This window comes from Trachurus trachurus (assembly GCF_905171665.1).
Source record: "Trachurus trachurus genome assembly, chromosome: 10".
Lineage (NCBI taxonomy): Eukaryota > Metazoa > Chordata > Actinopteri > Carangiformes > Carangidae > Trachurus > Trachurus trachurus.
This window is the reverse complement of record NC_139894.1, coordinates 27190073-27201558: the sequence shown is the minus strand read 5'-3', so window position 1 is coordinate 27201558 and position 11486 is coordinate 27190073. Positions and strand designations below refer to the sequence as shown.

The following is an 11486-nucleotide window of genomic DNA, read 5'->3' as shown; positions in this document are numbered from 1 at the left end:
AACATCTGTTTACACCTGTACACATGATGGTGTTGGTGTGCACATTTCTACATTAAAATGTATCTTCTGTTTGTTGGCATCGTGCCATGAATTACAAAACTGAGAAAGTACTGACAGAAGCACAGAAAAATAAGCAATCATTGTTAACAAATGACCTGTTTATTTCATTGAACTAATGAAGTCAATCATCTATCAACATAATGCCTTGGTACCCACGCCAAACTTTAATATACCTCCACAAAATCCATGAGTGCACAATATTGTTAATACAGTGAGTATGGAAAATACAGTCACTCTTACTTGAACTCGAGAATACAAACAAGAATCAGTAATAATGATGCTGTCCATTGTCTGATTATATCATAAATGACTACTTCTATTGCAATAGATGTAACATTCACACTGTTGTTAGCTTATGGTGTGTTAAACTTGTTCAGTGATTGATCTCCCAATATCAAAAACTATTAGGTTGGCATACATAACTTCCTTACAAAGCAGTAGCTCAGTGTTCATTTCTAGCAGTACAGACTATAAAAAGAAAGCATTTGTTATATCTGAGCCTAATGGTAAACATAATCGTGTCTACATCTTATTTGTAAATATCTGACAATGAGACAACAATGTAAGAAAAGTGTTCAGTAAAATTCCAATTTGTCTGTAGGACATAAGGCAGAGTAGTGAAATAATCCTGCTTCATTAAGAACTACACATACAGAGAAATAAAATCATCTGAGAAAAACATTAAAACTTGATGAACAATTAACAATTGACAGATTCAAGCTTGACAATGGAGCCCTCAAATTCTTGCAGGTGTTGTAGCATTGTCAAGCAGTAGTGTGTCCATGTCGTTACTGCTACTTGGGTATTCCTTATTCCTCTCTTTCTCCAGGTATCTGCTCATAACGTTACTCAGTTTCAACAACTGGATCCTGGCTGCTGATGCTGTTGTTGGATTTCCAGCCAGAGTTCAACATCCCTTCCCAAAGTAAGTGTAAACAGTTCAGCCTTTTAAGACCACCTTAAATTATAAAATCACTGAGGGGGGGAAAAAAAGAGTAAAAAGGGTCTCCCAAGCTCCGCAAGCCCTTCATTAGGACACGGAAGAGATTGGGTTGAGAGGCGAACCCATTTGTGTTAGCACCTTGTCCAGCCACTGGAGGGGCCCGTGCAGGTGCACTTCAATCCAGCAGGGGGTGCTGGTGACGTCCTGTCGGTGGTACTCGGCTCCCCAGCCCTGTGAGGAGGAGGCACAATCAATTACACAACAGTGACACCAACAATGTGACTGACTCTGACACTTGTTAAAAGAGATGATGAGACGTGTGACATGTTTGTCTCTGGAGGCCTTACCTTGACAAAGCTCATCCTAATAGTACACATCTTAGTAAGCTCATAGACGGCCTCGAAGCCGTGGTTGACTGACTGAGCCAGGAGCTGAGCAAACTCCTGGTTGTTGAAAATCTTGAGGCTACATCCACTGGGGATTTTGCAAACAGTGGTGGGGTGGAAGCCGTGGTGGTAATTACAGTTACGGCTCTGGACAAAAATGCTGGTGTCACTGAGGCACTCGGCGTACACCTCCCCTCCCACATAGTACAGGTGCACTCCTGGAAGACAGAGACAACCGACTGTCAGGACACTCAAAACTCAATCATGCAAGAGTAAAATGTTGATCCTGAGGCTCTGGCTTCGGTGTTTTGAGTGTTAGCGATACCTTTGCCGATGTGTCGACGGGTGTTTTCGATTGTGGAGTTGCGGTTGACGTTGGACAGCAGTCCGAGGCAGAAGCGGTTCTTGTTGTTAGAGGGGTCGGTGAAGCCGTCCACGAGCACGCTGGTCGAGGAGGCGTGGTAGGCCTCACCTACGCGATTGTTGAGTTCATAGTAGACAATGGAGCACCAGTGGCTCGGCTCCTCGTACTCCACCGGTTGCACATCTGGGAAATTCAGAGAAAAAAAAAAACAGGTGAGTCACAAACTTTGCAAATTACATTTCCACGCAGACAAAATCTTCCAGACAGCATGAGACACTGATCATGATTTATCTTATAAAAAGCAGTGGGTTTTTAGGCAGCGTGGAACTTATGCTGAATATAAATCTATATAAACTGTTGTTACACTTCTTTCCAGTTTAAACAAAACTGAACATAAAATTTAAGTACACTCATATGTTACATGGACTTACAAAGCCTTGTTAGGACCACCAGGGCATGATTCATTAACTAACACGGTAAACAAACTGGGTGAGTGTAGTTGACGAGAGCTACGCAGCTCATTAACTGATCATACACTGACATATTACAGCAGGTGGTTCTCAGTAACAATACATTTCTCAGTATTTTACATATCACATCAATTATCAAGAGGCAGCCTACCCTACAGCCAGAGTAGAGAGCTCACTACTCCACTCTACTTGTCCTGAAACCAGAAAGTCTTTCTGCTGTTAAAGGACTGCTAAACAACTTATAAGTTCTGTTCACAAGTGGCAGGAGTGGCATTTTTAACAGACAGCTCTGTCATTGATTTCAATGAATGCCTTGGGGAGGGTGCCTTCTTTTGCACCGTCAGCCATGGCATTGAGTTGCAAACACAAATATGTGAAGGACAAGAAAATATTGCAGAAACTTTCCAGGGCGGTTGAGTCACGCATCAAGTGAGTGTAAGCCGCTGTTGACGACCTTTGGTTTTGGTACGTCTTTAAACATGACTACTTAGACTTTCACTTTTGGGAACTCTTTCTTTTGGATTAGTGGGGTTGTCTTCCTAAACGTGGGCGCTCCTCACCTCCTCTGGCCAAGTTCTGCTGCACCAGGCTGCTGCTTGTTTCCATGGATTGGCTCTCCTGGCCCAGCTGCTCATCAGGGGGCATGTAGGCTGGGGGTGGGGTGTCAGCTGAGACATTAAGAGAGCAGTTAGTGAGGATGAGACCAGTTGTTGTTGCTGGCAAATGGTCTCTCATATATATACACACACACACACACACACACACACACACACACACACACACACACACCACACCTCCCTAGACTCCGGCAATCATCACAGGATCTGTACCCCGGAAATGGTGTCAGATTACACATATCCCTCACTTGCTAAGCCACATGCTAACCCATTCCCAACAGAGATGCAACATGAGCTTTTCAAGTCCATACTGAGGCACACAGGAAAAAACAATGCAGAAAACCCCCACTTAGATCGCAGTGAGGAAATTTCAACCATTAGCTTGCTTGCAAGTGCAGACAATGATGTTCAGGGCTTTTCAACACAACTCCTAAATTAGCATTAAAAAAACTGTTTCTGCCTGACTGCCTGCAGCCACCGGATGCGTCAGCAGATCTGGAACAGAATAGAGCACTAGTCACCAGACACACACACACACACACACACACACACACATATATACACACACACAGAAGTAACATACGCTCAAGCACAAGTATAATGGGAACAGTATTACTGAGTCTTCTTCCAACTATACCAAGGCCACTGAAGACGACAGGAAGGAATGTCTTGGCTAAATGATACTGCTTTATGTGAATATGTCTGCTCTGTCTCCATGAGACAGAGAGGCTGCCTGGTCCACTGAGTTAGTGCCTTGACAGCAGCCAGCAGCCCTGGCTCTGGTGGACACTGCTTAGCTGGCATTTCCTTTGTTCTCATTTAGGGGTGTAGCTTTGATTTGGATAAATATAATAACTTGACCTGGTTAGAGCTCTGCTAAGAAGTTTGAAAATAGTATTAAAATAGTATTCACTACACAGTGCTGAAGTGTAGTAGGTGTATTTTTAAACCATTGTAAGGATAAAGCTTAAATTACGATATTTTAGTACCTATTCAGTCAGTTCATGCTACAATTATTATTTCAACCAAGTAACGCCAAACTGCAAGTGTAATGAGTGATACAATCCCCAAACTGGCTTACCCTGGGCTTTACTAATAGTCTTTTATCACACTTTTTTTCTGTAACTTGTATAACTTATAAAACATAGATCACCTTTAGCAACAGTTAGTCTCTTGTTGGCACTAAGACAGCAATAATAGCACAAGAGCATAACACAATAGGCTGGCATCTTTCCCAGGGTCAGGTACATACCTGGGAGCTGGAATGGACTGGAAGGCCCCGAGCTGGCAGGAGAGTTTGGATAAGTACCACTGCTGGCTGGAGAAGGAGGATACGGAGAGTTGGGAGAGATGGAAAAAGAGCCGCCTCCACTGCTGCTGCCGCCCCCGCTGTGTGGCTGCTGGAAGGACTCTGGAAAGGTGGCGTTCAGGGGCATGTGTGGCTCGTTGTGGGTGAGGTTGCGGAACTGTACCAGCAAGCTGTGCTGTGGGTTGAACTCGCTGTGCCGCGGTACCAGGACAGGAGGGAGAACTGGAGGATGGGGTGAAGAGGGCAGAAAAGGACAATGAGTTGAGCGTGTTGAAAATTAATAACAAACACAAACAAAAGGTATGTGCCAATTATTAATAAGACAGTCAGGTTATGTTTTATGTAAGGAGGCATTGCCTGCTACACACCATCACTAACCGGAAAACCTGTTGACTTAGACTTTTATTGGCTTAATGAAAGTATACGGCTCAATGATTTTTCTTGCTAATAACGTGTCCTTTCCATTATTAACAAGGAAATGCAGCTAATGCAAACAGGAGCCCTTGATGGGCTCGCTCTCGGAAAAGTAGCCTCAAAGTGCTCACAGAAGATGTGTATCGCTAGGGTTGTCTATAATCTACTTGATGAATTAAACTAGTAGAGATTACATGGTGCTCTTGACATTAATGCGACAGCAGAGACTTTGTTAAAAGAAATGATGCTCCATTGCTGTCGTCTACATCGAGACACTGTACATATCTTTACCAAAAGACCTCAGATGTCTTGACCCCATTGTGTCTTGCAGTAGTTTCATAAGAAATACCATGTGCTGCTCAATATCAACAGCTCTGCAATTCACAACAGCCATTGCAGACCTTGGTGAAGATATAAACACAGAGGCCATCTATATTTATTTTCATTTTCAATTTTGTCAAAAGGATAGTGTGTGTTCCCCCAGCCTTGACTTTTACATACTACTGACTGACTCCCAGCGTCATGGCTCCAAGGCTGCCCCTCCAAAACCACACAGCGTTGCTTTAAATGATATGACGTGCAGTCTCCTCTGACCGACATGTGATCCATATCCTTGAACTGGTCAATACAGAGCTGGCAATCCCAAACCGGTCTAGTGTCAGAAAGCCCCCCTCCGCCCCCCCCAGGGTCATCCATAAGTGTACGTGATGTGGGGTGAGTGACAGAGCGGAGGGAGCGCGGGGGTGGTGATGAGAAAGTGCTTGGAGTTTAGTCTGAGTGGTTTATGCATTTAGTCAGCCACTCTCTGATGCCACACCCCATCTGGAGTGCCTGAGGCATATAATCTAATAAGACTCCAAAAGAGCTAGTGATATTGATTTTCTGTGAAATGGAGGGGGTGGGTGGAACAGGCCTGTGTGATGACAGCCTCCTGACCTTTGTGGATTTGTTTACCAGCTCCACAGTTTACTCAGAGCTCTTGCTAAGGGATGTGCAGAGCTCCACACTGGTCTAACCCTCCTTGTGTGTGCTAGCCAGTCATTAAAAACAAAATAAAAATCGTCCAAAACCTTTCCAAAAACGTGCATTTATATGCTTCAAGAGCAAATCTTAGAATAGGTTTGACAACCGGAGAATTACACCAATAAAAATGATACATGTAGGAGATGGGAATTTAAATACAATTTGTTTAGACATGATAAACGCTGCCTTTGAAAGTGAGCGTGTCAAACATTAACACTGCAGAACAACAGATACCATGCAACCTGACACAAGTACCTACCAGGGCTCTCCACTCGCTTGTAGTGATATGGGTTGATGCAGACCTCCTTCTGTTTGGAGCCAAACGGGTACTCGCACACCTCCAGGGGTTTGAGCTCGTGGTGAGACTGGAGGTCGGGCCAGCGCCACACTCTGCAGTAGATGACGTGAGGCAGACCTTTCCTGTGGGAGACCTGTAGCCGTCCATCCAGCGATCTTGGAATGGTTACACACTTGCTGGGCTGTCCCGGGCAGCTCAGGGCTTTCTCCAAGTCCTCCATGGCACCTTTCTTCTTCTTCAGCTTTTTCACCAGCGCATCCACTGCCTTTTCGGCCCATTTCTCCTCTTCGTCTCCCTGCTTCCAGCCGAGCAGGCTTTTCACTGCCGGGCCCGTGAATGAAAAGAGACTGGACAGGGAGGTCATCCTGAAGGCTGTAGTGAAGGCAACAAATAAGAACCTGGTGGTGGATGGTCACTCCGAGAGGGCCGAGGGTTTACAAGCCCCCCGCTGATGATCTCCAAATAGTATTGGTAGACTAAACTGGTGGCCGAGCGTGTAGCCAAGAATGAAACCACTTGAGAGTGTGAACGTACGTGTGTGCGAGTATGAGATGAGCTGACAGAGATGAGAGGTGGGGTAGGGGAGAGGAGGCTTTAGCCTTGTCTGACCAAGGACAGGAAGCAGGGGAGGGAGGGAGTCAGCAAGCAGGACGCAGCTGCTGCTGCTCAGGAAGGGCCTTGCAGCAAGCTGTCCGGAGTTGGGTCACCACCACTGCTGGCGGGAGGGGGGTGCAGGCTGCAGGAGCTAAGATCAGGACCTCTGTCCAAGTGACACACTGCAGCAGGTCTCACTGGTGCAGGCTGACAGGCTTAGAAATGAAGTATTGACCGGTTCTCATCCACAACTCCCAGCTGCTCTCTGGGCTGACTTCATAAACCGATACACAGTGTGTCAGTGTTTCACTCCACCGGCCACCTGCAAATCAGAAGAGAGCAGATGAATGTTAACAACACATATTTCAACAAGCAAGCATTCCTAACATTAGGAAATAATATTACAATTCAAATATATTTTAAAAAGCATGTGACAGCATGTGACAAACACTATTCTTAGTCAACAGGATGATCAAAAAGCCCTTTGTCCCCTGTTTGATCTGAAACATCATTTCCATAAAGAGCCTCAGTCTCACTGAGGCTAAGATGACTCAATTATCTGATAGGTGTTGAATGCAGAACCTGCAGACACCCATGCATATGAAAAGACCAAACACAGGAAAAACACTCTCACAGCCTGACGAATGGCCCAACCAAAGCTGTCATGCTGATTTACAGGACACTATGTAAAGGGACATTATGTATTCAGCAGTATGAAAAGCTATGGCGTCACAATGTAGAGTATATTTTCAAACATAGCATTGTTTAATTAGTAAATTAAAGGGTTTAATTTAGCTTAACTAGAGATGTAAGGGGGTAAATGTCTCAAATCCATAAACTGTTTCATACATTTGCATATTATGGAGTACAAGTTATTTTTAACTATAGTCAAATTATGGGCTGAGGTAACCTTCACTTCCTTTGATTAACAACGTGCACAGAACAGGTGAGGATGACGTTAGAGATGCGCTAATTTCAAAGGTAGAGGTCTACTTCCATTGGTTAAATAATTCCAGTTCTCTGATTGTGAGAAAGTCGCCTGACAAAATCCATAAACATTAAACTTACTACGAAAACCAAAATAATGTTAATTCATTTTCGTAAGACAAATATGAAGAAAACAGAAATGTTGGCTCTCTTACATATTCTTGATGTGATAAAAACTAAAGGTAAAAGTGCTGCTTTGCCAATGGCATTGCTCAATAATTAGTTTCAGTTAGACTTGCAACACAATACAATGAATCACCTCCTTTAGAAGAAAGTATTGCATCAGGATGTCTCCAATAATTGTCCCTTCAAACTACTGTTTCCATCCAAGACTGTACTGACACAGTATTTCAAAATAATGCTTGTAAGTGCTTGTATGAAAGAGACCATGCTGTGATATATGACACTTCAATCTATATCATGCAGTCCCAGCAAGCAGACCATCAAACACATGTAGCCAGCAGCAGCAGCTGGTTGGGGGCTTGTGAAACTGGCCCTCGGCAAAAAGGATGTGACCACAAAGAGCTGCTTCCTCCCTCATCCCATCCCTCCCTTCCAGTACACAGCTGTCCAACAGCACTGCACCCACTTCCACTGCTCATTGTTCTACGTGCACATGAAAGCGGAGGGAAACCTAAAGTAGGACATGTAGGCAAACCGATCAGCTCGTAAATGGTCCAACTTTTTCTTTCCTCACATTCAGAGACTGATTCGGTAGTTGTTTTCACAGTCTACCCACTCGGGGATCCAGATGAAACCAGGCCTCTTTCAGACTAGATCAGCAGTGATTCATCAGTTCATTGTTGGGTGAGCAATGACAAGTAATACATTTCAACTTAGGGACATGTCTGATCTTCCTGAAACATGAAGAAACACTGTTTGATCAGGGTAGATATAACTTGCCTGAATGGACAACTATAGTGAAAGCAAAGGCTGATTTCAATCTCTATGACTAATACTCCAGACAAACTGATAAGCTTTCACACTGATAGCTCTTTGTGCTCTCATCATCAAAGGCACTGAAAACCTTATCAACCTTGACCACAATTTTATGAAGTCACATTCTGAGTAAGGGTTGGTGGGGAAAATTAAAGCCCATGATTGACTGTTCAGTGTATAAACTAACTGTAACCTTAACCAAAAAGGATTTGTGGTCAGATAAACAATTATCAGCCTTTTTGTAAATTTACTAAAGGATATGGCTAACTTTGTATATTAAAACAAATTCATTTTAATAAATAAAAATGGCATACCAACATTTACCCCACATATACAACTGTGGCTTTTCCATGGACAGTTAGTCATATATTGTGTCAGATATTTTAACAGTTCAAGGTACAGCATACCAAATGGCAAGATCAATACTGGTATGAAGCCCTTTCCAAACCTCAAACCACTCCACATGAAGAGGAAAAGAAGCCACCTGAATATGATAAACAATGAAAATCATTCGGAAGTAGCTACTTGACTATTTTAAGTAGCCTCGTTACTTCTCACAGGTTGGCCTCTTCACATTGTGGCTTGTAATGCGAGTAATGTCATCGTTCTCGCTTAGAGGTGGTGTATAAAGACATCTGCCATTGAAAAGATCGAGGACAAAATATTGTTGTCCTGTGTGAAAACTGTCTGACAAGTATAAAGTACAGGGAACAGACAATATGGAAGAGCGAGTCGGTAAAGTGTTAAGCACCCCCCACCCAGAGAAAGACAGGAATGGGAATCTGAAAAAAGACACAAATCCTCACAAACAGCAGTAAAAAAAGTAAGTAAAAAGTAGTTGTAGGTGGTGTTATATTTCACCTGAACAACAAAACAGGCACAGTTATGACATACACACAGCTCAGAGGAGGGAGCTAACCCTGGTATGTAGCAGGCTAATGGAAGTAACCTCGACAATTTGCTAACTAGCTTAGCAAAACGTTCACAAACCACAACTTGTTTCAGGCACAAGTTTTAGTTAGACACCTTAGACCAATTATCTCTACCTAAGTTGGGACTTTCATCTCTTATTCTCCTGTTTGGTCTCTGAAACGGAGTGTTTTCCACCTCTCTCCGCGGCCAGCCTGCTCTACCTCTCCCTCCTTCTCCTTCTCTTCCTCCATTCCACAAACTTTTTGAACTTCTCTCAACTGACGCTAACGCTAATGCTAAGCTAACAGTTAGCCCAGCCCTGCGAGCCTCTGCCCAGCGCACTACTCCACTGATGTTGCTCCCTCAACTTCAACAATACTCTTTAAACCGAACAGTCGCTTAGTCACATACCTTTTAACAATGCAGACAGGGCATGGTTACGTGGTTTGTCGTGAATGTTACAGCCGCGGTTCCTACTTTCTTACTGGTTTTCTCTGGTTTCCCACCGCTCCTTGCCTCCGTCTCTCCCCGTGCCATGTCCTCCAGATCCTGGAGACAAGTAGACTGGAGAGGCGGAGCACATATCACTCCGCTGCACTGATAAACTAGTGCCCGCTTCTGTATTTCGCTTTACCACAACTCTGCCGCTTATTTACAAAAACAACACTACCCCAACATTAGTTAGAACCACAATTTTATATTCTGTTTTAAACACAGTATATCCAGAGCTTAAATTCTCGACACATTTATTAAAATTTCTTGCGCCTTGTAAATAAGAGCTCTGAATGAACGAACTTTTCCCCCCACCTTTGAAAGTTGCAGATGAATTATGACCATCGTAAATGTTAGAATTTGAAAAGAAAAGCTGAGTGTCTAACAAATTAACACAACATGTGTTGTTAAGTGGTGTTTGATGTCAGTGTGTGAAGTTGGGAGTCTCACGGTGGTCGTGCTGCGGCTCTAGAAGTTGCTGCTGGCTCCACTCAGTCTGGAGCACCGAGGCTCGTCGTGTGCTGCTGTCGTCCTTTGTCACCCTTTGCTCGAGTCTTCAACTGTCAATTTATCCGATTTATAATTAATAAAACTAATAATTACTTCCCATAGTCCACACCCATCTCCGTCGTCGGACTGACTATCGATTCTTCGCTCAGTCTTCAGTCCCAAATGAAACGCACTGTCCACGGTCAATCACTAGTGGGCGACCGAGGCTCAGTTTTGGCCAATTAATGGTCCCTCTACCTCAGTAGTAGCCTATTTAGATGAGCAGCAATGTTACATTGGTGATGAATTGGGTAAACAGCAAGCAGTAACTACAGTAAGCATCAGTGGAAAATCTGGTCGATTTTCTCCATCTACTACACCCATATCATTCTAGTCGAGTGTAATTGAAAAACTCTTCTTTGTGTGAAATGAAGAAGGCTACGCTGTTTTATTCTCACAAGTTTCCATGCTTCCCAAACCTATGTACCGGTATGAACATTGCCCTTAACAGATTTTCTCAATCATTTTGGTTGATTTTTCCAAACAGTTTTACCTTCTCTAAACTGTGAGTAATTGTTATAACAGTTTCATACGTCTTTAAAACAATTTCATTTTTGTACTAGTATTGAGCCAAAATGGGCAAATTGTAAAGATGCCTTTTCACCATAGTCACAAATTACACAAGACCACATCCTTACGAAAAAGCAAATTCAAAAAGCAAACAAACAAAACCTTTGTTCCTCTTCACAGTCATCTACATAACACTGTAGATGTCACAAACACTCCATGTCATAGACATTTATAGCACAAACATGCATGTGTGTGTGTGTGTGTGTGTGTGTGTGTGGGTGAAGAGTTTGACAATCTCACTGAGAATCAACCGGTCAGTTTTGATCGGTGAGACATATACAAATGATTTTTGTGCAGATTTGTAGAGAATTGTGCTTTACTATTTTGCATGCCTCTAAACAATGCAATTTGTTTAAATGAATGAGAAATTTTGATCTGTTGTGAACAACAAAGTCACTGTTCAGAGATTTGAGCTTTATGTTTTGAAAAATACTTTGGTCCTCGGTTGAGGATCGAGTCAAAGCACATGAAATACTGTAAACCTTTGGTCATACAGATGTCTTGTTTAAGGAGGATGAACACACATCATACTGGAGCTGGATCAACACTGAAGTCATCA

The 11486-nt window shown here is 43.2% G+C and overlaps 1 protein-coding gene across 3 annotated transcripts; it reads right to left on the bottom strand.

Annotated features, from left to right (window-relative positions):
* Window positions 1–201: 201 nt before the first annotated feature.
* smad5 (SMAD family member 5) lies at window positions 202–9880 on the bottom strand. Of its 3 annotated transcripts, none has more exons than XM_083980979.1 (7): window positions 9728–9880; window positions 5846–6800; window positions 4093–4371; window positions 2784–2891; window positions 1715–1936; window positions 1351–1607; window positions 202–1234 (listed from the first exon to the last, which is right to left on the bottom strand). In XM_083980979.1, the coding sequence occupies exons 2-7, from the start codon at window positions 6246–6248 to the stop codon at window positions 1091–1093; spliced, it is 1413 nt and encodes a 470-aa protein (XP_083837105.1). In that variant the 5' UTR covers window positions 6249–6800; window positions 9728–9880; the 3' UTR covers window positions 202–1090. The 3 variants fall into 3 exon arrangements, with proteins under 3 accessions (XP_083837105.1, XP_083837106.1, XP_083837107.1); XM_083980980.1 differs by having other exon boundaries at window positions 9802–9866; XM_083980981.1 differs by lacking the exon at window positions 9728–9880 and adding an exon at window positions 9451–9542.
* Window positions 9881–11486: the final 1606 nt, after the last annotated feature.

Excerpts from the sequence above, each read along its gene's own strand:
- smad5 (XM_083980979.1), bottom strand. The coding sequence starts at position 6,248 with ATGACCTCCCTGTCCAGTCTCTTTTCATTCACGGGCCCGGCAGTGAAA. Across the intron at positions 1,937-2,783 it reads GCAGAACTTGGCCAGAGGAG|ATGTGCAACCGGTGGAGTAC; the intron begins GTGAGGAGCGCC and ends TGAATTTCCCAG. Across the intron at positions 1,608-1,714 it reads CCGTCGACACATCGGCAAAG|GAGTGCACCTGTACTATGTG; the intron begins GTATCGCTAACA and ends TCTGTCTTCCAG.